This window comes from Centruroides vittatus, unplaced genomic scaffold (genome assembly GCF_030686945.1).
Source record: "Centruroides vittatus isolate TY-2023 unplaced genomic scaffold, ASM3068694v2 contig_459, whole genome shotgun sequence".
Lineage (NCBI taxonomy): Eukaryota > Metazoa > Arthropoda > Arachnida > Scorpiones > Buthidae > Centruroides > Centruroides vittatus.
In genome coordinates this window covers 94,251-118,669 of record NW_027122255.1, presented here as the reverse complement: position 1 = coordinate 118,669, position 24,419 = coordinate 94,251, and the positions used below count along the sequence as shown (strand labels likewise).

The window sequence follows — 24,419 nt, the reverse complement described above, 5'->3', positions numbered from 1 at the left end:
TGTCCATCCCATTTTGGGGTCTCCGTTAAGTGTATAATGGTTGTATATATATATTGGTGTAAAGTAATTGTTTTTGATAACTGATGAAAAGTATGATTTCATTCTCGTACTTTTATGCTTTTCGTAGGGTATTGGGGTATTTGTCACTAACCTAGGCTTCATTTTACTTTTCTTCAGATCCACATGATGAAAATGTAATTAATATACTGAACTAAATTCCACATAATTCGTGATTCGAACGTAGAAATAATAAACAAGATAGCCATGACTTGTCGAGTTTTTTATAAACATTTTTTCCCACTGACTTGATTTAGGATATACACACGACCAAACAACTTATATTTAATGATTTTATTTAAATTTTAATTTTGACATTAAACATAATTAATATAAACGTTAAGTTATGCATAAGAAGAAATCCAGTTTATATTAAATATAGATATATTTATCTTTCAAGTATAATTACTCAAGGCTAATATACTGGAAAGATCAGTTATAAAATTTTTTCGTATGAATGCACACATATATATTTATATATTCACACATTTTTTTCACATTATAAAATATTTTTTTCATGTCAATGCCCATATTACATATGTTTTTCATATTGCCACAAGGCATATTTCTAAATATTTTTCAATATTATAAAATGTTTTTCATAAGAGTAACTATATTGCATATAAACATATACAATGTCCATATTACAATATATTTATACATTTTCCACATGTTTTCCATATAAACCTATATATTTTTTCATAAAGTTTTAAAGTCAAAAATATAATTTAATACTTAAAAATCGCTATTATTTGATTTAAGGTATGAATCTATTTGAAAATCTGAAAAAATTTACATATTTTATGTTGTTACATAAATGATTTCTTAATATATAAATTAGTTTTTACGCAAAACAGCATTTATTTGCAATAAAATTCATTTAAAACATTACAAAGTTAAAACTTTCAAAATCTCATTTTTAATATTTTATCATTTTAAAAGAATTTTAAAATTATAGAAAAAAATTAAAATACAGTATTTATATGCAGTTGTAAATGTATGTAAATAAATTATATATTTATTTGTAAGTGGTTATAATTGTTTATTTATTTTTTATAAGTTAACTTTTTAAGGTCTATAAAAATAATATTTTAAATTTGTTTGAATTTTATATCTGCTTTTCATTCTTTTTTTTATTTAAAAAATGTATTACGGTATTATTCAACAATTTTTATCTTTTTGAGCAATCTGTTTCTAACATAAGAACAAGTTTTTATAAGAAAACTTATGACACAAAAATATTAGATTTTTATTTTCATATTATGTTGTATTCAACAGTAAAATTTTAAATAAATAACATTATTTTATAAATAAATCGTAATTTTTAAAATATTTATTTGGATTTTAATAAATTCTCCCCATTAATTTTTCTTCTTAAGTAATATCTCCCCGATCTACTTATTGAAAATTTTATATTTAATGTAAATTTAACCGTATTTCCGCATACATAACCAAGCTAATTGCGACCACTTACTTTTAACATTATAAATATAAATAAAATATGTATACACGCGTACATACATACAAATACAGTATACATATATTATTTTTTTCAAATTGATTTTTTTTAAATTAAAACAAAAAACAGATTTTACATCAGATTAATACTACGTAATTTTAATAATAAATTTATAAATATAATTTTAACAATTTTCTTAATACGGAAGTTTTTAATATAAATAAGATATATGTATAAAAAGAAGAAGAAGAAAAAAAAAGCAGAAATCCAGTTTTTCAGGGGGCGCTTTAGTAACAGGTACTGGACTGTTCGTCTGCTGGCGATAGTCACGTGGTTCGTTGTCATGACTATGGACAGTCGGTCGTCTGTAACAAACAATGGCGGACAGAAGCGTGTTCACTTACCACAAACAACTCGCGTAGTTCAAAGGATTATTGTACGACGATTTAAATAAGTGGAAAGTAATGTAAATAGTCTATTTTATCTATTATATAACTTCGTACGAAGTGTGGCATCGTGCCAAGTTGTAAAAAGCGCATCTGAAGTCATCGTTTCCGTCTGAAGTATAGAGAAGATCAGTTGTTTTTATATATATATATATATACATATATATAAGATGTTTAAATGTCTTTCGATGCTGTTTATAATTCGAACTTAAAACTATGGAACTACGTCGTCTTTCATGTTGTGCCTTTACTAAATAACTTGAAAAAATGGGAAATTCCAATCCTTCGCAGAACAAAACTTTAAAAGCAATCGATGGATCGGACGAAGATCATAAACTACCTTCAAAATCCAAGAAAAGTCGGTATAAAGTCTTAAAGAAACGGGTAAGGAAGGTTGTTTTTCTCTAATGTGGTGTATAATATCAAATATAAAGTAATATAAAGCAATTCTATTATTATCATCATTATTCATTTGCTTTTTTTATCTTCCATGTTACTTGTCTTTAAGTTTTAAGGGGGAAAAATCAGAACGAACTGGTCAGACAAGTATGTATATAATGTTGAAAGTCACGTTTATCTTGAAGATTCTTCGACACGTGGTATCTTATTTACTTTTTCTTTCTAAAATATTTAAGTTCTTTTAAGAAACACTCGTACACAAACACTTCCAAACTCTAACTTTTTCATGCTTATAAGGAAATTATTTAAATTCAGTTATATAAATATTGATTTTAAATAATTTCCTGTCAGGTGTTAATTGTATATTTAAAATTTTTATAACTATTCAATATTTGGCTGTTCTATGAACCTTTCTTTTTTAAATTTCAAATGAAGAAGATAGTCGAGGTATAGTTGTAATTTAATCTAAATACACTTTAGACTTTAAACCCGTAAGAACTATTGTTTAAATATGGTGACAGTTCACAAACTCTGACAATATATGAGGCCAATTTGATTTGGAAAAACATGGTCAATCTGTTAGTTGAAGTTATGTAAAGAAATTGTACTAGATTTACTCGAAAATTGCTTTTTTTTTTAGCGAGTTAAATATCTGCGCACACGAAAATCATTTTATAAGAGTAATTGTTTTATTTTGTGATTCGACAGACCATAACATTAGTAAGCCAAAAAAGAAGCAATTAGAAATAATTTTTGAAATAATTATCACACGCCACAATGAATTCAAGAATTAAAATATAAATGCAGTTGTTTTATAATCAATATTTTTTTTGAAAATACTAAAAATGGGATAAGATTCCGTCACGCATCATAGAATATAATTGAACTTTATGCGTTTTTTTCCTTTTTTTCTTTCGACTCTACGTAAAGTTCTATTCGTTTAAAGGTGACTTCTTCAAGAGTAGGTCTTAGATACCTCTAGGCATTTCTCATTCTTTCTGGTAACCTTCGCCATACTAGTGAATACTGGTTTAACATTTAGTCCAACCTCCTTTTTGCTTTCGAAAAAGAAACCTAGATTGCTTATATACTTGTTAGTTATCAAAAATTGCAGTAGGAATAACATTTTAAAATTATAAGGAAAAATAGTTATAAAAATTATAATTTTGACATTTATTTTCTAGAAATTCCTTGTGAATTAATAGAATTTCTAGTTTTATTATCTTTATATTAGTTTTAATAAATCAAATCTGGAACCATAACAGTAAAAATGCCAGCTACAAACCTCTATCTTAGACAATGTACAGTTAATTAAAGTGAAATTCTGTTAATAGTTATAATATTTAATTAATTAAATATTCAAGTAAATAAGATTTAGGTTATTTCTTTACATATTAACTGGTTTTACAAGCTTAAATTTAATCATATAAAACGAGAACGTCAAACCAATTTCGTAATGCCGGGTCTAAAAAAAATAGTTACATATAACACCTTTAACCTATTTTATTATCACTTTAAACTTTTGTTTAAATATAGAATATAGCTCAAATCTAATCGAAAATAATAATAATAATAACATAATCAAATAAAAAAGCTTGCAGCTGTAACTTAATTGAACAATGGAGATTGTGTTTTATATATAGAAATGCATTTATGCAGAACATTAAATCCTTCCTCGACTGTTTTTAATTTTAAAAAATTCTTAAATATCTTGCTTCTGCATTTATATAATTACAGTATCGCATATGTAGTTAATTGTTCATTTGTTTCGGTTTATGAGAAAAAATATATGAACTTGATATTCATTAATGACCTTCTCAGATCAACGATGCCCTAAAATCACTACCTCTTAACCCCTATTTTAATTCGAGCGTATAAAAACGGCAACACATTATTTAAAAATGAATTAATATTTATATAAATAGCATTCGTTTGGATATAATTCTGTATAAATATTCTTCAAACTTGATAAAAAACAGTCGCTTCTACATGCTATTTCTGACTTGCGACTAAACAAATCGTTTCTAAAGCTTCTAGAACAGATTGCCTCAGACCGAAACCTGTTTTGTTCGTAAATATAAAACTACTTTAAAAAAGAGCACCATTTCTTGAAAGATGAACTTTAATTAACGTAATCCATTATCAAATTTAATATATTGTGGCATACATCACAGTTGAGTAAGATCTTAAGTCGTGCCCGTCTTAGACGTCGCTTCTTAAAGGGTTGAAAGATTTTTTACGTGTGGTCATCTCACCTTGGTGTCACGTTATATTCTGGTACGACTAGGTCATGCTGTGGAATGACGATCGATTTATTTCAATATTATTTAAGTTTAAAGATTTGCTTTCTTCATCCACATATTTGCTGCACGCGATTAACTACGTATATAAAAGCAGCAATCGCTCGTATCATGCACCGAGTGTTTCAGATCGTTTGTCTAATATTACTCATTCATTACACTCAACAATAGGGTCAGTATCTTATCTGATGGCGACTAGATGAAGTAGTTTGACTTACGCAATCAATTTTGGTAGCTAATAGATAATTTATTTTTTTTATTTTGATTTCAAACTCGAAATGTTACAAGACCGGTCTGACTTGGTTATCTATATAGGTCTATCCAGAATCGATCGCCTGTGACAAATCTCTATAAAGCATCTTTCTTATAAAAATTCGTTTACTTTCCTTATAGAACGAATTTTTCTATCTTGGTTATTTTTTTTCCCCTAGAAATTCTTTCGTTATTCTGTAGTTTCACTTGTCTGAATGCTTCTTTAAGGTTGTTTGTCGCCCCGCTAATAAGCATCGCTTTGTTATTTAGTTCTAAGTGATAAGGCATGTTCGAAGATTGTCATATTTCGTATTTATACTTCGAAGAATCGATATCAATTTGCTACATTTTACTTACCATTCTCTCTCCTCTCTCTTCACCTGTTTGCTTACTTGTTAGTCGAAGGAGGTCGATCGAGACTGGTTTTTTCACTTATTACTATCTTATTTTTATATTATTTGTTAAGTTTTATGATAAAATTAAAAAAAACTAAAAACTATATAATAAAATTTTTGATTTTACAACACATGTTAGATCAAAAAATATTTATTTATTGAATATCTGTTGGTATATAGATTCGTTACGTAGCCTACTCTATGAATATAATATAGTCTGTACTAAATATATAAATGGGCCCATTAGTAAATATATATCTATATACATAATGACGGCTCTAAATATAGATCATCCAGGCTCCAAGCTAGAAAGACTACCATTCTGGGCTCTAAGCCTTTAGGCGCAGCAAATAAATGAAAATACAAACTAAACTGCTAAACTTAATGATTTTCAGGTCGCATTAACGCTTGGGTATAGCCGGCCATGGCCGGGGGTGCCTTGCTTTCTTAGGGGTTGGCTTCATTCTATTGTTTATTATTAATATTTTTGTTCTAAGTCTGTACCTGTAAAATGACTTTAAAAAATCGGGCCGAGGCCTCAAAAGTGTTAACACGGCTGATGATTTTAAATGTTTAGCTGCGTTCTAAAGCTCTACGAAATGATTTCAGCAAAACGTTTCAAATCTCATCACAATCACCAAACAGATTTAAATACACACTCGTCGTAACCGAAAGTTATTGTGTGTTGAACTACGTCAAAGATACCATGGAAGAATTTTGTTTCGTTAAAAATGATAGAACCTACCTATTAAATTTTAAACGATTGTTTAAAATTTTATAGGTAGGGTAATTATGAAAATAATCTAATAAATTAAATTGTGTTTATCCATTTTTGCATGTTTAAAGTTTGTGACAAAGAGTAATTATTGTCAGAGTTATTTATAAAAATGAATACTTTCTAACGGTACGACAGCAGAAATCGTAAACTTCATAAACTTGACGTGTTTTACTTGTTCTCAATCTTCGTTCCGATTGCAATTTTCTCTCAACAAACCGTTTCTTGAATACGCTAGCGTTGAATTGGTCTTGACGTCATACTAAGCTAATCAACGGTGATTTGCAGTTAAGCTTTGGAACATACCCTTTCTGAACGCGAGGGGGGCCTCAAAAATGAGCCTGCCTGGGTTCTGCAAAGCTCCTGATTTGCTAAGTCTTCACTTAATGTCATTTCGTTATAACTTTGTTGAGGAAAGATATAAAGTAGTATTGTAGTCATTTACGATTATTGCTGTTTAATTTTCTTTATAAATAGTAAAATTGATTGTATGAGCTGGGAATTAAATGCTGGAGGTTTGAAACACGATCCAATAGGAAACTTAACTCTTGTTTATATTATCTGACTAATGGTAAAATTTGTTTCGCGTCATACGTCGTTTTGCTTAACTTTGCAATTTCCAAGAAACTATCGACGGCGTTAAGTGAAACTTTCTCTATATATACTGTATATACACACATACTATATTCTAATTCTTAAAATACTGAAATATATTGTTTGAATTCGAATTTATCCATTAATAATTATTTCTAATACTTAATAAATATTTAATACCTTTAAGTCTATAAATAAAGCTACATTTACAAGTTTATTTATCAGAAGGCCGAACAATAAATCAAAAATAAGTTTATTTGGAAAGTATCAAATTCGCATAGTGTCAGTACTTTTATCAATTTGCATTATTAAATCATAAATAGTTTAGTCATCATCAACTGGATTGTATTGACAAATTTCGATCATTGCAAAACGAAAGCAACTCAAGAATCCTTGCATAATACCGTTTAACTCTCTCCGTTTAAGTTTATTCACAGCTGGAACGTTTCGCCTTGTTTTCCTCCCACCTGTTGATTTCTTAGGTCGAAGGTTTAGTCACGAAACGACCCTGACCTCTCTTTTTCTCGGACATACCGAGGCCACTTTCTTGTTCCCCGAGCACGTTCTAAATTCTCAACTGATGAAACAGGTTTGAAGGGACGTTTCAGATACCATTAATAGAATTTTAAGAAGCGAATCTACTCCCAAATTCCAGCTTTTAAAATGTCTTGCGAGTTGAAAATGTTTTAAGAAAGGCGGACATCCTGTAATCTTTAAATGATTCCGTCCTTGACAGCTAAAAAAGGTAATGTATTGTATAGTAGAGAACGTACATCATGGACTTCTCACTCGCTCTCTCTTAATTCTTTCATAATTTTAACTTTCATCGAACAATAAAACGTCCAAATTGCTTTTTAGAATCCACTGATAGTAATTAATTGACAAAGAAGGTATTATTTTTTTCCTCTTAGATCTTGTTCTGTCAATTGTGTCCACGTTACGGAAACCTGTTATACAATTTCGACCTGATTAGACTCATTTAAGTCGCCAGACCGGAAAAAAGGAAAGGAAAATAATAATATTTCTTGTCAATTATTCTATTAAAAATGTCTGGGAAAAGAGTAAGACTTAATGGGATCATAAGTCTATTTAGCTCATTGTGTCGATCATATGATTTTTTTACGAGAAAAATATTCATACCCCACTCTCGATTGGTTCCAAATTGCTTGATATCCTCTCCCATAGATGGTTTCTTTGTCAACAACTAATTGTTAGACATTGCTAACGACCAAATAATTAACGTCTTCGTTATCTTCTACAGAAATTAGTAATGGGTGAGAGGGAGGGAGATGGCCACATCCTGTTTCTGCATCGTTAAAAAAAAATATATATATATACCGTTCTCTACAGTATTCTCTTGTCATCACTTCAAGTAAAAGAAATTCGAAACGTCATATTCATGCTCAATTTTCAAGGTTGTTATTGTTGATATGCCTCCATTGTGAATCGTAAATTCTTTGGATTGTTGATACTCGAGGATACATTGGCCTTATCTGAGGGTTCGGTTTGTGTTTATCGACTCGAAACACAATATCCGGATGGTTGGCATTGGGATATTTTCCGCACGGCATACACCATTTCCGGCCTACGACCTTGGAGACTAGTTTGATTTTCACTTAAATTACTCAAAAAAGTCCAATTCTTCGTATAAGTTATAATTCTACTATCGAGGAAATGCATGAAGATTCGGATTAATTTATAAAAGTCCTGACAATTCAATCAACATCCTTCTCTTATAATACCTAAAGAACGATTATAATTTAATTGTTTAATTATTGGATTTAATAGTTGCAACATATTTAAATTAACTAAGCACTAAGACTTCGCAATTATATGATGACAATTTGATTCAAGGATCTTTAGTAAACTGCAATGACTTTGCACAGTTATATGTAATCATATGCACAGAGCTTATTGCTTCTTTAACACAGTTCACGTTCTCCTAAGATGTCCTTGTATAAGTATTTATAAAGACTTCTCCAAATCTATAAATAATTTAAGTGAATTGTTGTCGTCTGTGATGCAATTCGTATATAAATATAATAGAAAATGTTTAATATTTTTTACAAATTTTCTGCCATTTTTTTTGCGTTAAAACTTGTTAACAATCGATTTAAATTGATTGAAAGCTGCAAAAATACGTAAAAAATCGTTAAAACTTCCAAAAAATCACCAAAATAATCCGATATTAATGAAACTTTCGATCATCTTTTTCCTTTAACGATAAAAACTTTTCCGTTCAAGAAAGAAAACAACATTTGGATCTTAAAGATAGCAAAAATTCTTATTCTGTATTTCCTTGTTTAATGGCTCTTTTTTAGTAGAAAATTTGCTTAAAATTCCATTTTCTACATCAATATTTCTTAAAATATTTTTCGTTTATTCACCCTATTTTATAGTAAATAAATAAACTAACGTGATGATATGTGAATGAATCATACAGATCCGTGATTTTCAATTAGTAAATTTTTTTTTTTCTACTTCGTTCTCTGTCCACCAATTGAGGAGTTTATCCGTAGGCATCTTAAAGACTTGGAGGAAATTTTTGCATGCTAATTGATCAAAAATTAAAGCCAAATTTTATATTATAATTTTGATTTTATAATAATTTATCAAGATGCCTTCGACACACAATACCAAACAATTAATGCACTTCATCAGATGCTCTTATCACCTATTTTATGCAAGTTTAAATGAATTTTAATGCAAATTTTACTTAAGTGATGTTCAAATCTGTTAGAAATTCCCGAATTTATGTTATAAAAGTAGTTTGAAATATAAAATTTAGCTTAAAAATATGAAGTTCCTTGCCCTTTGCACCTCGAAAACCTACTTAAGGTCTTCACAGATAAACAAATAATGAATATTAACGATGAAAAATAATTAAAAATATGTTTTCAAAATTTCATTACGAACATTTTAAGTTATTTACTTATTTATTTTTTCGTTGAAATTAATTAAAATTTTCATATTCATTAATTTTTTTTCATTCATGGATAACTCTTATTATAGTTTTGAATTTAACGAGGTACTTACGTAGATTAATTTTTTAAAATAATTATATTTTTAAAGATTTTTCCTTATAAAAAAAAATTAAAAGTATACAGGGTGGCCCAAAAATCAGTTAAAAATTCATATTCGCAAGTGTACACGTGTACACTTGCGAATATGAATCGCTAAACTGAACACAGAACAAGTAAAATTGACAGCAATGAAACCTTTATAGTGATTAACAGAATTTTGGGCTATACTGTATATATAAAATTTTAAATTTACATATAGAAAGTAATTATATACATATAGCCTACATGATAGCCAGAAACCAGTTAACTATTGTAGACTAAATTGCTGTCTTATCGCTCTAAAATACGTTATTTCTATAAAGAATGATGTAAAATTAATGTTTTTAACGCCTTAAATTTTTATATTTGAATTATATGGATTTAATTTTAATTAATTTCGCTCAAAATATATATATATATATAAAAAAAAAGAAAAAAATGAAAATTCAATGCGAAGATTCCCAATTTCTAGACATAATTTTGAAGCCACCAACGTGATTTGGTTATTTGAAGCGAATATTTCACGTTTATTTTTAATTATTTCACTTAACTTAATTCTTAACTTAATTTTTTTTTAAATTTATTATTCTTTTTTTTATTTAATTATCAAAATTTTAATGATTTAAACACATTTAAAGATATTCATCTTGATGTTTATGAACTATTCGCTACCCGGAAACGGAAATTGTTATCAATTTTTCTCTTTCATTCGTTGACATACATATATAATTTTATTTATTTATTTTTTTTATAAAATATTTTCAATATTTGAAATAATTTAAAAAAAAATCTAATCCTTATTTTTGGCTTAAATTTACACTTTACCATTGTCACCTCCATAGCAAGATGATTCTCAATCTCGTTGCTTTCGGTCATATTTTGGAGAAAGTCGTAAATGCCATTAAATTTTCAGTATCTAGATTCGGGAAGGATGATCAAATTCACCTAAAAAATGAATATTTTAGAGGAATTTTGCATTAAAAATTTTATTTTTTAATGCACTACTCTTTTAGAGTTTTCTACGTAGAGTCCAGAAGGAGGTCTCTCCAGATAATTGCATTTTGTGGACTTTACAGTATCGATTGTTATTCATAAATGTACTGCCGCCCAAAAATCAATTAACCGCTGTAAAGCTTAAATTTCTCTCTCTCTCTCTCTCTCTCTTTTTTTTTGCATACAAATTCGCAAGAATTGCTTGCGAAAGGCGCGGTTGGACCACCCTATATTTACGTTTGAGTCATCACGAACTTCATCACTATGTTGCTCTGGAATGATATAAAATTTAATATTCTAACGATGTAAAATTTATATACTTGGAAATATATTTTAAATTAAAAAAATTGAGTAAGAGTATAATAAGTTTATAATATAAAATATTAAAACAACTTAATTTAGATGCTATTTTCTTCTTTCTAATTATTCAATTTACATTTTCTTCGTGCAATTTAGAATAAATGGAAGCAAATATTTTAATTTTTTGAACAAAACGTAACGAGCGAATGCGTAACAAAATTTTTGTCATATTCGTAGAATTTTTGGGAACAGTCCAGTACCGGAAACGGAAGTTTTCTTTTTCGTTGAAATCGCCTCGTGTCTCATTGCATCGCGTGCTCCGCGACGCGTCGTTATATACATATGTTGTTACTGTATATATATTTTAAATAGATTTTATTTATAGTTTAAGTGCATCGATTGCAATTTTATATAAATAACCGATGATTCAACTAATAATAATTTTATATTTTCTTCAATCGAGAGAGAAAATTAAAAAAAATTAACTTGGAATTATTGATTTTCTCCATTTTTTTTTTTAATTTAAAGTTTGAAGTTTTAAACTATAATTTCGATATTTTTAATTTGATATATAATTTAATAAGTTATAAATAACTGAAGTTTGTAAATAAAATTCTTTATTTTCTAAACAGATGGTCATGAGAAAGAATTTATATCAAATCTTTTAATTAATGGAGAGAGACTTTGGCTTCTCATATATTTTAAATCAGATATTTGTCACTTTAATTTATTATTTTGTAAATTACTTTTTCTATTTCTTCTATTTCTTTTCTAGTATAGTACTTCTACTAGTTTTTCTACCATTTTGCTTCGTCTACTACTTCAATATCCAGTACTTCTTTCATTTCTTCTTAAGGTAGAATAATAATAAAAATAATCTAGAAATTTAATATTGCCGTCTCTTAAATGCATTAAGTAAAAGCAGGATTAATGGAAAGAACCATTGTTAAAGATTTATTAAATGGACATGACAAAAGATGAAATAATTGAAATATAAACAAAGTGATAATCTTTTGCTGTATATAATCTTCTATTATTAAACACTACATAGAAAGAGAGAAAGTTAATTTCTAACCAAGGACAATTTTGGAATAAACAGGAAGTTGTCAGTCATTATACTGGAAGATTTTCTCATTTGTAATAATAGATGATGTAGTCTTTATCTTATTTTTTTTTATTACGTAAGAGAATTTATGGCAATTTCGAATTAATAATAATCTAATTCGCTCCACTAAAATTACTTCCAAATGTATTTAACATACTTTAACGTATTTGGAAGTAAAAAATTAGTTCAGTACAATTTTACTGATTTTTCTTTTAGTATTTTACTGAATTAGTTAATTATGTTAATTGAATTAGTAAAATAATAAATTATGCTTAATTATCGTTATCTTAATTATGTATTTAGTGATATTTAGCTTGTTCAATATATCGATTTTTCTTAATTAATTTTCTAGAATTTTTTTAAAATTTAGGTTAATAAAGTATTGTTTACGTTGTAAAGATTATGACTTAAAATTTTTTTTGTCTCCTAAACTATAATTAAGGACGAGTTAAGCGTAAATTTTTATAAAAAATTTATAATTTGAGCAACATATAATTTATCATGATAAATATCAGAATTTTTAAGCACATTTTTGATATTTGTTCATCCTTTCAAGCGACTGTTACACGCCCTTCAGTACCTCAGCTTTCCAATATTAAACACTAAAGTTTATAATTAACTCTTCCTATCTTTAGCTTCCATCTTTATCTTACATTTTCTCGACTATTATACGCCTCCTCCTACAATTATTCTTATTAATTACATAATTTTCTGTAGTTGTTCTCTCTGTTCTTCAGATTAAACAGCAAATTGATAAGTATACATATCACGTTACAGGCAATTACTTCGTACGACCATCTTGAGATTTTCCCTGCCTTAACTATAAACCAACTTCCTAACTATTTAAAGCATCTTTTGCGACCGCGTCACTTGATCCGGTTGCTATGGCGACGTTTCAGGTGATGAGGATCGTTACTAGATTAAAAGTGGATGTTAGTTTTAGAAGTTAAACTCTGTTAATATGTTTACCTAGCAATACGTAGCTAAAATGCGGTGTAAACGCCATTCGTGCGCTATGGCTCGTAAGGAAATTCAATATAAATCAAATATATACGTCATTATTTTAAGAATTTTGCTATTAGTAATTAACTTAGACTCCTTAAGACGTATTCCCGAGCACGTGGAATGCATTTATGCACGTAAACGTAAATTGTTTACCTGCATAAATGCTAAAGGGAGTTCGAATAAATTTTCTCTATTTATATTAAGTTGCTATATATAGATTTGTATTTATACTCGTATCGTTTATATATTTAAACCTGTTTATTATATTTAAACTTTAACTGCAGTTAATTCGTATTTTTATTACCAGATGGCGTTTAACATACACTTAAACGTGGAAAGTATAAATGTACTTGTTTTAATAACAAGCAATGCCATCTGGCGCCTATATCCACGTTCACTAGCAAACCATTTGGGCCTTTTATAACCGCTGCTCGACCTCCCCCATCGCCCAGTAGACCAGACCCTAATCGACGCTTTTTCTTTATTCCAGTCGAACCGGGACCTTCACGTGCAGAGTGTCGTCGACTTCCACCGGAAGACGAACGGGAAAAGACCAGGTGAGTACCCATTTCCCCTCTTTTCTATATATTTTTGTTTATATATATATATTTCGCAACGCACACTTATCGATACCGAAAACTCATACCTTACTTCGACACTACCCTTTCGTTCCTTTACATTTTCTATCAATTCGAATTGGGAGACCCGAATTTTCGACCCATCGCACTTACAAGAACAATAGATTAGAGCAGGCAGCTGTTGCTCTTTAGCAGCAGCTGTCGTGTCTCCGCACGTGACTCGAGGTAAGCACGTGCGGTTAAAGTAGTACTACCAACACGTCTTTGAACAATGCGGGTCGCCCGCACCTGGTCTTCCAGATGCTCAACACCCGTGTAAGTCGATGCGCTGTGCAAACGGGAAGCGTTGGTTGCGTTAGGCTTTGCGCTTCATTTTAATATCGGAATCCTTCATTAGAGCACTGGCTCCTTAGAGACGCGCCTCTGCGACGCCTGACGCATCGCAAACGTTAGTAGTCGGGTGGTCTACTGATTATATCGACCGAAATCGATTACACTGCTCAAATTTAATACGTAAGTGATCGAAATATAAATGAAGCGAGAGTATATTTCCTGAAAATTAGAAATAAAAGTACTACTGGTTACTGTGGTAACAGTACGATACACTCGCGTAGAGGGAGGTGACGAGTTGGCGTGTGTAACTAAGTGGCACACGCCTCTAATAGATCTCTTGATGTTTTTAATGGACAGTTATTTTTTTTAATAGTTTCTGGACCGTACAAAACTCAATTATCTATCTTGCGTGAAGTACACGTCCTCTGTATACGTATGTGGGGTGATAAGAGGTGTTTGTTGCGCCTTATAGACTTTTTCTTATATTAAAAAAATGCTATTAAAGCGCTTTCAACTCGCCCTTTACTGTAGATGCTGGTTTATTCCTGGATAAAATTAAATCGATATCAACAAATATAATCAGGTATGCGCGCTCTTCAATACGTAACAACGCGGTACCTGTAGATTGTGTTAGGAAGAAACGAGTTGGAAACAAACCGACATTTTCTATAGCGAAATTTCGACTTTTGTGGAAACGATAAAAATCATCCGGTGCGTCACGTGTTCTAGTAGACTGACATCATGCAGGACTTCCTCTTAACGGTTTCGACTGAACTTCCCTCACGCGTCAGCACATCTGGCCCTCTTTGGACCTTCGAGAGCGACTGGATGGTCGTAGACGCCCTTTTCCTGTTTCGGAATCTGACGTTTAGGGATATAGAATGTGAAAAATCAGCTGATATATCGTAATAAGCTACTTAAAGGGGAGAGTTTTGACATACACTGTATCGCAATGCGTATAATTTCACTTCCTGTGATAGGAGCGAAATATAAATATTCTTTTCACTACAAACAATTCTCTTTTATTCTTTCCTCGCTTTAAAAAATTCATTTAAACTTTTATTAATTTAAAAAATATTTTAGATCATTTTCCAATTTATAAATGACATTTTCATTATTACAGTTTTTTAAAAAAGTAAATATCCTACTTGTAGTGATCAATGAAATCTTACAAACTGATTCACTTATGAATGCTTGGCATGAAGAACCCCGGGCATTTTCTGCTTTAAAAAAAAAATACACTTAAAGAATTCTAAATGGATAGAGTAAAACCAGTCCTTTCGTAGTACGCTGTCATTGCCCTTTCCTGTTTAATTTAGTGTTAAAACTCTAGCAAAAATAACAATAAAAATTCTACCCATTCACATAAATAAACGTATAACGAAGTAATGTAATTAAATGAAGTGGATATTGCCGTATTTAGATGTATAAATCCACCCTCATCCTGTCGTGTTGTGTACCCTGTACTTAATTTAATCGAAGTGTTTGACATGTTTAACTTAGAATTCTTCGTGACTCATCCACCCCCATCGATGACAATATTCACTCGTTATTGTTATAAATCCGGTCGATGATCTCTTTTTCAATTTTATAATGATTAAAAATTAAAAAGGGTCGAATTTTGGGATTTTTAATTTGATGTTTTTTTAGAAAGTACATTCATTAATTAATTATAATTTTTTTTCAATATTTTAGAATTATTATCTAAAATGCAGTTTATTAAAATACTTTAAAGAATTTACAAAATTACTTATGAATGTATTAAATTTCTTCATTAAAATGTTACAATTTTTAGCAGATTTTTATATATATTTTTTTAAATTTATTAAATTAAAAATAATTTTTTAAATCATTCTTTTAGTTAAAGTAGTTAGAATTTGTCAGGAAATTGCAAAATTTGATTATGTTTCAGCTAAACAAAGATATTTCTCAATTGTTAACTATCGATAATTAACATATACTACATGAAAATAATTTATAAATTATTTATTTATTCTGGGTTTCAATTTGAAGCCAGAATTATTCAATTAAATTGAAATAATTCATGAAATGAATATAAAAGAAGTCTGAATGCTAGATTTAAAGCAATTTTGAATTAATTGTTTTAGTAGCTATTTAATTATAATAAGAATTATCATCTAGAAATTGTATATGAAATTTATATCTAGTACTTTTAACTCTATTGTAGTTTTGCATTTGTAAATTATTATCCTTTTAATTTCAGATCATAACTGCACAAATATGATTCCTGAACCCGACTACAGTGATTCCGAAGAGGAAAATGAGCATGGACTTCGTCACACGCGGGCATCTAAAACTAGTTCTTCCAATGGAACATATGTAGATGATGTATTGATTTCTCCTAAGAAACTCACCAACCCTTGCCTTGAATCTATAGAAAGACAAAACTTGCATAAAGAGCTTCTTTTTAATCAAAAAATGTATGTTTTGATTTATTTTTTGTCAATTAAATAATTAGTCTTACACTAGCTTTAGCTTTAAAACCATTTTTTCATATAGAATATACAAAAAATCAGAATTAAGTATGCTTAAAAACTTTTAAATTTTTTTTATTTGACTTTAGTACATGATCTACTTCAGATAAAATCAATAATTACATATACAATATTAACATTTATGAATTATTGATACAAATGAATTTATTGCTAGATAGCTGAGACTGTAAAGATATCAGCCTTGTGCTTTGAGGAGTTGGGTTCAAATTGGAATAGGCTCAGAAACTTTCCCAAGGCCTGATCCAGAAATCAGGCCCATCTTTCACCATGCAGTCCACTCTGCCACAATGATCAGTCAAAACTTGACATGCTCAGACAGATCATTGTGGGTATGGAAAAGGATTTCTTACTACTTTTGGGGCACCAACAACTAATAAATTAATATCATCTCTATAATTTTCGTATGACTAATTTTCCTTCAAAATGTTTTAAAATAAATGTATTATTAAAATAGATTATTATGAAGAATTTAATTTTGATATTTTATTGGAAGTGAACAAATATATACCATAAATAATTTTCTTTCTAACAAGTTATTGGTATCTTAATAACATTTTGTTTGTTTATTCTAAAAATATTACTAACTAATAATTTTTTAAACTTGTTTTTATTTCAGAGGTAAAAGTGTTTTGGGTCAAAAATCCGAATTACAAAAAGCAATGGACAAATTTCGTGAAGATCAAAAGAAAAAAGAGTTGGAAGAAGAACGGTTAAAGAAACGAACAGTTTTGGAAAAGAAACTTGAAGAGCAAGCAAATAAATTGAAACAGGTAAAAACATAACAATACAATTTTAAATTTAAAAATATAATTTATTAGACTGAAATAAAGTTTAATTTTGTAATTATTTGTCTTTATGGTGTATAAAATTAATAACTAGACAAATGAGACAGCTATAAAATTAAGAACTAAAAAATCCAACAATATCTAAATATTTACAAATGTTTTCAGCCATCATCAGGTTTTGGAATGGAACAAATTCACAAATATACATTTTATCTTAAGATGTTCTGTAATAAAACAGAATAATTACAAGTAACTTATCATAAACTTTGCCCTTACTATTTCAAGCTTTTAATCTCATTTTCTGGAATAAAAAAATTCCAGAAAATGATACATTCTTCAAATTCTTTCATATTTTGTTCAAATATTTAACCATTCTAATTCATGAGCAAACAAACTGCCATGCACCATCTGCTAGAAAATTTGAAAAGTTGGAGGTAAATTTAGAATGATAATGCTAGCCAAATATATGTTTCCTTCATTCCAGTTAAACAATGTCAGCTTCAATGATCAACATTGGATTTTAATTTTATATAAAAGAATTTTGTAAAGAAAACATTGTAATTAAAAGCTATAAAAAATCCTACTTTTTTTTTATATATAAATTCACTTATTACAAGTGAAAATACAAAAAAGTAATTTCATAGTTACCCATATGAGATTTTATTTGATGAGATTATAACACAAATTAGCAGGATGATATAATAGAATAATAAATATGTCACTTCAGTAATGTTAATCATTAATTACATAAATAAACCAGGAAAAATCTAGCAATTTGGATTGTTATAGGCATCAATATCAATCTGTATATATTGGGGGGTCATGCCAATGACAAAGAATAACAAAAAATCTTTCATGATTTAAGTAGACATAAAAAGTAAGGTGTACTTTGTTTCTATTTCTAATTTTCTCAATACAGTATAAATTAAAAATAGATGTATTTTGGAAGGGGGCATGTCCCCTCTTTTCCTTATGGATCAATGCTTGTGTTTATAGGGTGTTTTTTACACGTTGATAATTTTAATAATAATACAGGTTTTTATATTTATTTATGAAAATTTAAAAAAACTTAACTCAATTTTTTTACAATATTTATGATGTAAAGGAACTTTACTCTTTTGCAATAAAATAAGTTTCCATATACAGAAAGATCATTTTTATGTAAGTGGATTAAATTTATCTTAATTTATTAATAAAAACCGACACATTTACAATAAAACAAAATGTATTTTATTTATATTATTTTAGAAAATGTGTGTTATAAAACTGAAATTTTTTTATAAAAAAAAAAATTTTAAATACATGAATTTGTCATGTGTATGCATTAAACTTTTAAATATCTAAATTCATGTTATAATGTTTTAAAACGTATGTTTATACAAAGTTGTTATTATATTGTAAATTAAATGTTTTTTTCCTAAACTATATATATATATATATATAAAATACTGTAATTGATTGTCTAATTTTAACTGTCAATTGATTGTTAATCTGTCAAGTCCTATCTTTGAGAAAGACAACTCTCTGATAATTTTCAAGAAGCTTTGTACTGTTATGAAATGTTTACAGATCAGAACATCTGATATCAATTTTTGATATAAATAACTTTTTGTTTAAAAGTTTTAGTCCTATTATATCAATTTTTAAAATAGTAGTGACATATTTGTATTTAATTATTGAAAATTTAATGTATTTCATATTTTATGCAAATCTAGTAATAATTATTACAGATACACAGAGTAATGTAAATCTGGTCATTTAAAATTTCCTATAATCTTCCTACAGATTTGAAAATCAACCAGTTAAAATTAGATCACAGTTATATACAAAATGTGACTATTTGATAATCATAGAATTATTTTATGCACATTTAACAGTTATTTATATATATACTAATTAAGTACATAATGTACAAAAATAGTCAATTTTTAAGTTTTGGTAGAAATTTTGGTATTGCTGCTTAGGGGATCCAGATTAAAACTTCAAATTTTTCATGTGACTAAACATCAACATCTCAGACTTCATTCATCATTATCTGACTTGTGGACATGGAAAAAACACCCACAACTCTCAAAATGTCTCTAAGACAAGTAAATTCCTGCCTTATAGACTATTAATGAGAAATTTTGCTTATAAATATAAGCAAAAATTTGTTCATTCAAAGTTATTATTCACTTTTGTCTTATAATTGTCCACTTTTTACTATTTTAAATATGAATTAGCCTATTGAGATATAAACTCTAAGCAGCTTATGTTGTTAGTTCTTTTAACCTGCAGATAAATTTGCAAATTCGTCTGCAATGAATTTAAGACTAATCTATATTTACAGACTAGATGATTTAAATAGTAGATATTTTAAGAAAATTATAAAGATTTGTAGATTAGAATTTATTCTGCTATAAATAGTAGAGAGATAACTTAGCATAAATTTATTCAGATATCAATTTTACTTACAAATATGAAGTCACTAAATTTTAAAGAGAGTACATGTTGGAAACAATACAAGAGTTTGTAAATCTTATAACTGATTGTAAAGACAATATCTGATCTTGGGGATTATTATATTAACCTTGAGGTCACTTATAACACAACTGTAATGATTAATCAAGATAGTCTCAGAAACACTAAACAGGATAACTCAAAATCAAAACTATAATTTAAAACTCCCAATTTGAATTTTGTGAGGTCAAGAATTAATTAATTCATAGTGATCTCCTGCATAAGTTTTGCTGAATTATCACTCAACAGTTGCTCATCTTCCCTTATTCTCATTCAGCCTTTCTCTCTCAAAATGGTATTCAGAAACAAACAAGCAGCACAAGTTACTTCAAAAGTGAGTATGAAATCAGTAAAAAGTGACATTTAAGGAAAGCCAGAAAGTCCCTAAAATCATACTCATATAAAAAAGATTGTGTATAAACCTAGGCAAAAATAAGAAAAAATCATTTAAAAGTTTCAAATAAACATTTAAGATATGTGCTTGTTATTGGAAAACAAAGTGACATTATCTAATAATAATCTGTATTTTTTGCTATTTCAATTTAAATTCAAATATAATAGATTTTAAGAATATAAATTTTCTTTTTAATATTAAGTTTTACAAAATTAAAATAAAAGAAACTGCTATTTTCTATAAATTGAATGTTACGGAAAAGTAATAATTAGTTTTCTTGCATTTGATGACATCTTTGTTTTGGTCATCGGCTCCATTAAATAATGTTTTCCATTGGCCGGCAAGAACAGTTTTCTCTGCTTAGATTTCATAATTCACACTTCAACTTCTGATAACCTCACAAAAAGAATAAAATAAGCATGTTTGGATGCAATACCAAGTGAGTATGCCATGACGGTGACTGCCTTTACATCTTAATTTAATGATGTATTCCCTGATTTGCATATTATTCAAAAAACCTTGCTTTGAATTCCAAATGATTATGAGAATGAGTTGCACTTATTCTCAATTGAGTAAAAAACAAAAGTCTAAGGTAAAGGTATAGGGTTGCCAACTCTTAAAGTAACAAATTCTAAACATAGTATTTTTTTTTCACACTAATTTTAAAATGTGATAAGCAAAAGAAATCTTAGTCAAATTTGGGAATATTTTTTTATATTTCCCTTGATGATGATAATACACCTGGATTACCGAGACAGTTAAGGTGTCAGTCTACTGCTTTGTGGATCAGAGATCAAATCCAGACAAGCAACTGCAGGAATGTTTCATGTATTGATATATCATGCCCCTGACCCTTGCTATGAGCCTGGCCTGACATGGGTGGGCTTGAAAAAAAACGCCTCCTTAGTGCCCACAGGGCAGAATGAGACAGATGGAAAAAAACCTCTCCTTGTTCATTTTCAGAAAATTTTTGAACAGTTTGGAAAACAAAAACAATTTTTCAAAAATAAATTCCAAATAGCTGGCAATTGAGGATGAGTGGCTCAAGTGATACTTCTGAATTCCATCCTTAAATCTGTTTTTTGTTGTATTTAATAATATATATATTAACACCACAACTCTATTAGTATTGTGCCAAACAATCTGATGAATTATTTATTGGACTATATTAGGGCTAATTTAATAATTATATAAAAAGTTAGTGGCTAGAGGAAAGCAGTTAACCACCATATCATGATAAAAGATAAAGTTAGAAATTCTAGAATTATACTTTTATTAATTATTAAATTTATCCTGAGATGTGGTAACCAAATTGCTATATATATATATAAGCCCAATAAATAATCTGGCAGCTCACTTGGCAGTATGTTGTATTTATCTATAGTAATGTAGATTTATAAGCACTTAAAAGTAAATATGTTTTACAGTTGCTGGCAAAGTATTTAATTTGTCAAAATATCTTGATTTATTATCACATCACACATTACTTTTAGGACAATTAGTTCAAAGACGAGATGTAATAAAATCTCTCATGCAATCATCTAATTAAAAAAAAGTCCAAAACTATGAGCGAAATAATTTAATTCTTATAACTTGTGCACTAATGAGCACATAAGCAACTTCTTTATCACCAACTCATTTTGTTAGTTTAAATACCTGAATATGTAAATTCCTTACTTAACTTTTTACTCTTCATATAATGGTTTGATTGTTTTTGATTAGTGAAAAAGTGAAGGTTGCTTGTAAAATTTTCATTCCATAAATCCATATTTATATTGACAAATACAACAAAGATCATCATCAAAACACAATTTTTCAAATATTTTGTAACAGTACAAAGAATAGAAATACATCCAATATTGATAATTTCTAAACACAATCAATTTTTAATAGCCATATATATCTAAAAGTTAGATACAATTAATAAATTAGCTTAAATTGTAACTAAATCATCATTGGGCTAGATTCTGTAATTATTTTTAGACTAGAATTAAACTATTTATTTATTAATCTGAATTTTTAGATAAGCCCAATGTATCTAAATGGTAAACTTGAATCTTTGAAGCCAGTTTTTTGTACACTGTTTACCCACACAACAAATTTTGTATTTATACTTAAAAAATGCCAATCTATCAAGTTCATTATTATTCCAATGTTAAGCAAGACTAATTCTGGTAGTGACGAATTTTTAAATAATAAATGGCAGTTCGTATTTGTGGATTAAAACACACAAATGGCTCTTGTTTTGAGTGGCCTACAATTTGTAAGATCTGAAGTGGTAAAACTTTATTTTAAACAAAAAAATAGGTCGAAATAAATGATAATGCTAAGTTAATTATAACAGGCTACAGTTTTAAGTGCTTTTAATGATTTGTTTATATCATCATTTATTTTAATTTGTATTTAATTTATGACTTATTTAAATTGATGCTCAATTTACAAAATTCTAGCAAGAAGAGCAAGATTTAAAAAAGGATGAACTTCAGGACCAACCTGAATTTCTTCGCGTGCATGCGAGAGTCTGTGCCCAGACGGTGTCGGTGGATTCGAAGTCGTCATAGTGTGAATGCCCCATCCGAACACTGTACATACCTCGAACATGTCAAACGAACGATATATGCAAGGGGGGAGTAAGTAGCAAAGAGCAGTATTAGTTTCGTCTCTGTTGAGTAAATATATTTTTAAGACGCCCTCCGTATTATTTTGGCGTCAGCGGTGTTTACTTAGATCGTAAATGTTTTATCGAAGTTTGGCATCGTTTAATCCGTTTACCGCAGATTGTATTTGAATTTTATGTACAAATTGCGTGGAATTCGACCAGATTTGTTCTGTCATCGACCATATTTATGCAAAAATGTTCAAATGTTCTACTTAATGTTCAAAGCACTACCACTGTTGCAATGGTGTTGAGTTACAGTACCGTAGAAAACCATACATTGTTATTCTAAACGGAAATATTTTTAGAATGTTATCGATCCATGTGTTGTATTTCTATTTTATTTTACAAAATATTTTGATATACTTTAATAAGTGTCTTGACAAAAAATATATTATCTAACCAAAAGGTAATTTATAAATACTAACAATCGATTAACTTACTAAAGAAATCAAACTGTAACTAAACCAAAAACCATTGCCCGTGCGCAAAGTGCCAAGAATATCGCTACGCGATTCCGAGCTGGATCGCGATTCTGTAAATTTGTTCTATCTAATGTACTATACCTATTTGAAATTTAACATATCTAAGTTCTGTTATTGCAAAATAACTGTTTTGTAACATTTAAATAACTCGCAATGACTGTTCCAGTGAAATAAAAACTAATTTCTTAAAAAAAGCTAAACAGTTCCAAGATTTTTTATTTGTCATAATTTACACATAGTTCCAAAAACGTAACACTTTTGTAATAAATCGGTGAGCGATAACAGATTCGAATCACTTTACAGTGGCATAAGTCAAATGGTGATTTATCACAGATATTTTTCTTCAAAATGCAAGCAAATTTAGTTAAATGCGAGCAATGCACCAAATCCAAATTAAATTTCAACACAATATTGCACCGATATTTCAAAAACTGCAAAATAAATTTCATCTAACAGAAATGTTGGATAAATTATTAAATAAAAATACATTTATTTATGAAGTGTATTGCTTTTCATACACATTAATATACAAAAATAACAAAATTTTGTTATATCACAGTTAAGCTTATAGAATTCGAACATGATTGTATCTATTTCTAGAAAACCAAAATTAACAATTGAGGTAGCATACTGTATTTAAAAAATACTTTAAAATATAAAATTAATTTCTCCATATTTAGAATTTAAAAAATTTGCTTGTTGCTTAGAAATAGATATTGTTACTGGCATTTGCTATTTCCAAATTCATATTTTTAGGGACTCTCATCTAATAAATACATTGAGTGTATATATATATATACACACTTTATACATTATTGGAATTAAATAAACCTAAAAACTATGATCATCAACTAAGCTTTCTATACCACTGCAAATTTGACATTCCCGACACGTGAATTAACCTGGCCAGACCGGCTTGGCCACCGGAGAAAAGCCATTGGTGATAATCAAGATTCGGATTCCAACATACCTATAATAAAAATATTGTAAACTGCTCGAAGTTTATTGTTTAAATTGCTAATAGATCAATT

At 28.5% G+C, this 24,419-nt stretch overlaps 2 protein-coding genes across 3 annotated transcripts in view; one reads left to right on the top strand and one right to left on the bottom strand.

Annotated features, from left to right (window-relative positions):
* Positions 1–23,588, top strand: part of LOC136977411 (protein FAM107B-like) — a 42,059-nt gene extending 18,471 nt beyond the window's left edge. Inside the window, exons 3-6 of the mRNA XM_067272880.1 lie at positions 13,633–13,699; positions 16,278–16,494; positions 17,186–17,339; positions 22,698–23,588. Coding sequence (XP_067128981.1) covers positions 13,633–13,699; positions 16,278–16,494; positions 17,186–17,339; positions 22,698–22,808 — 549 coding nt within the window. The 3' untranslated portion in view covers positions 22,809–23,588. The remainder of the gene's footprint in view (positions 1–13,632; positions 13,700–16,277; positions 16,495–17,185; positions 17,340–22,697) is intronic.
* The window catches only part of LOC136977410 (general transcription factor 3C polypeptide 2-like), a 41,851-nt gene continuing 41,016 nt past the window's right edge, over positions 23,585–24,419 (bottom strand). For both annotated transcript variants that reach the window (XM_067272879.1, XM_067272878.1), the window contains one exon: positions 23,585–24,358. In XM_067272879.1, coding sequence (XP_067128980.1) covers positions 24,236–24,358 — 123 coding nt within the window. In that variant the 3' untranslated portion in view covers positions 23,585–24,235. The remainder of the gene's footprint in view (positions 24,359–24,419) is intronic.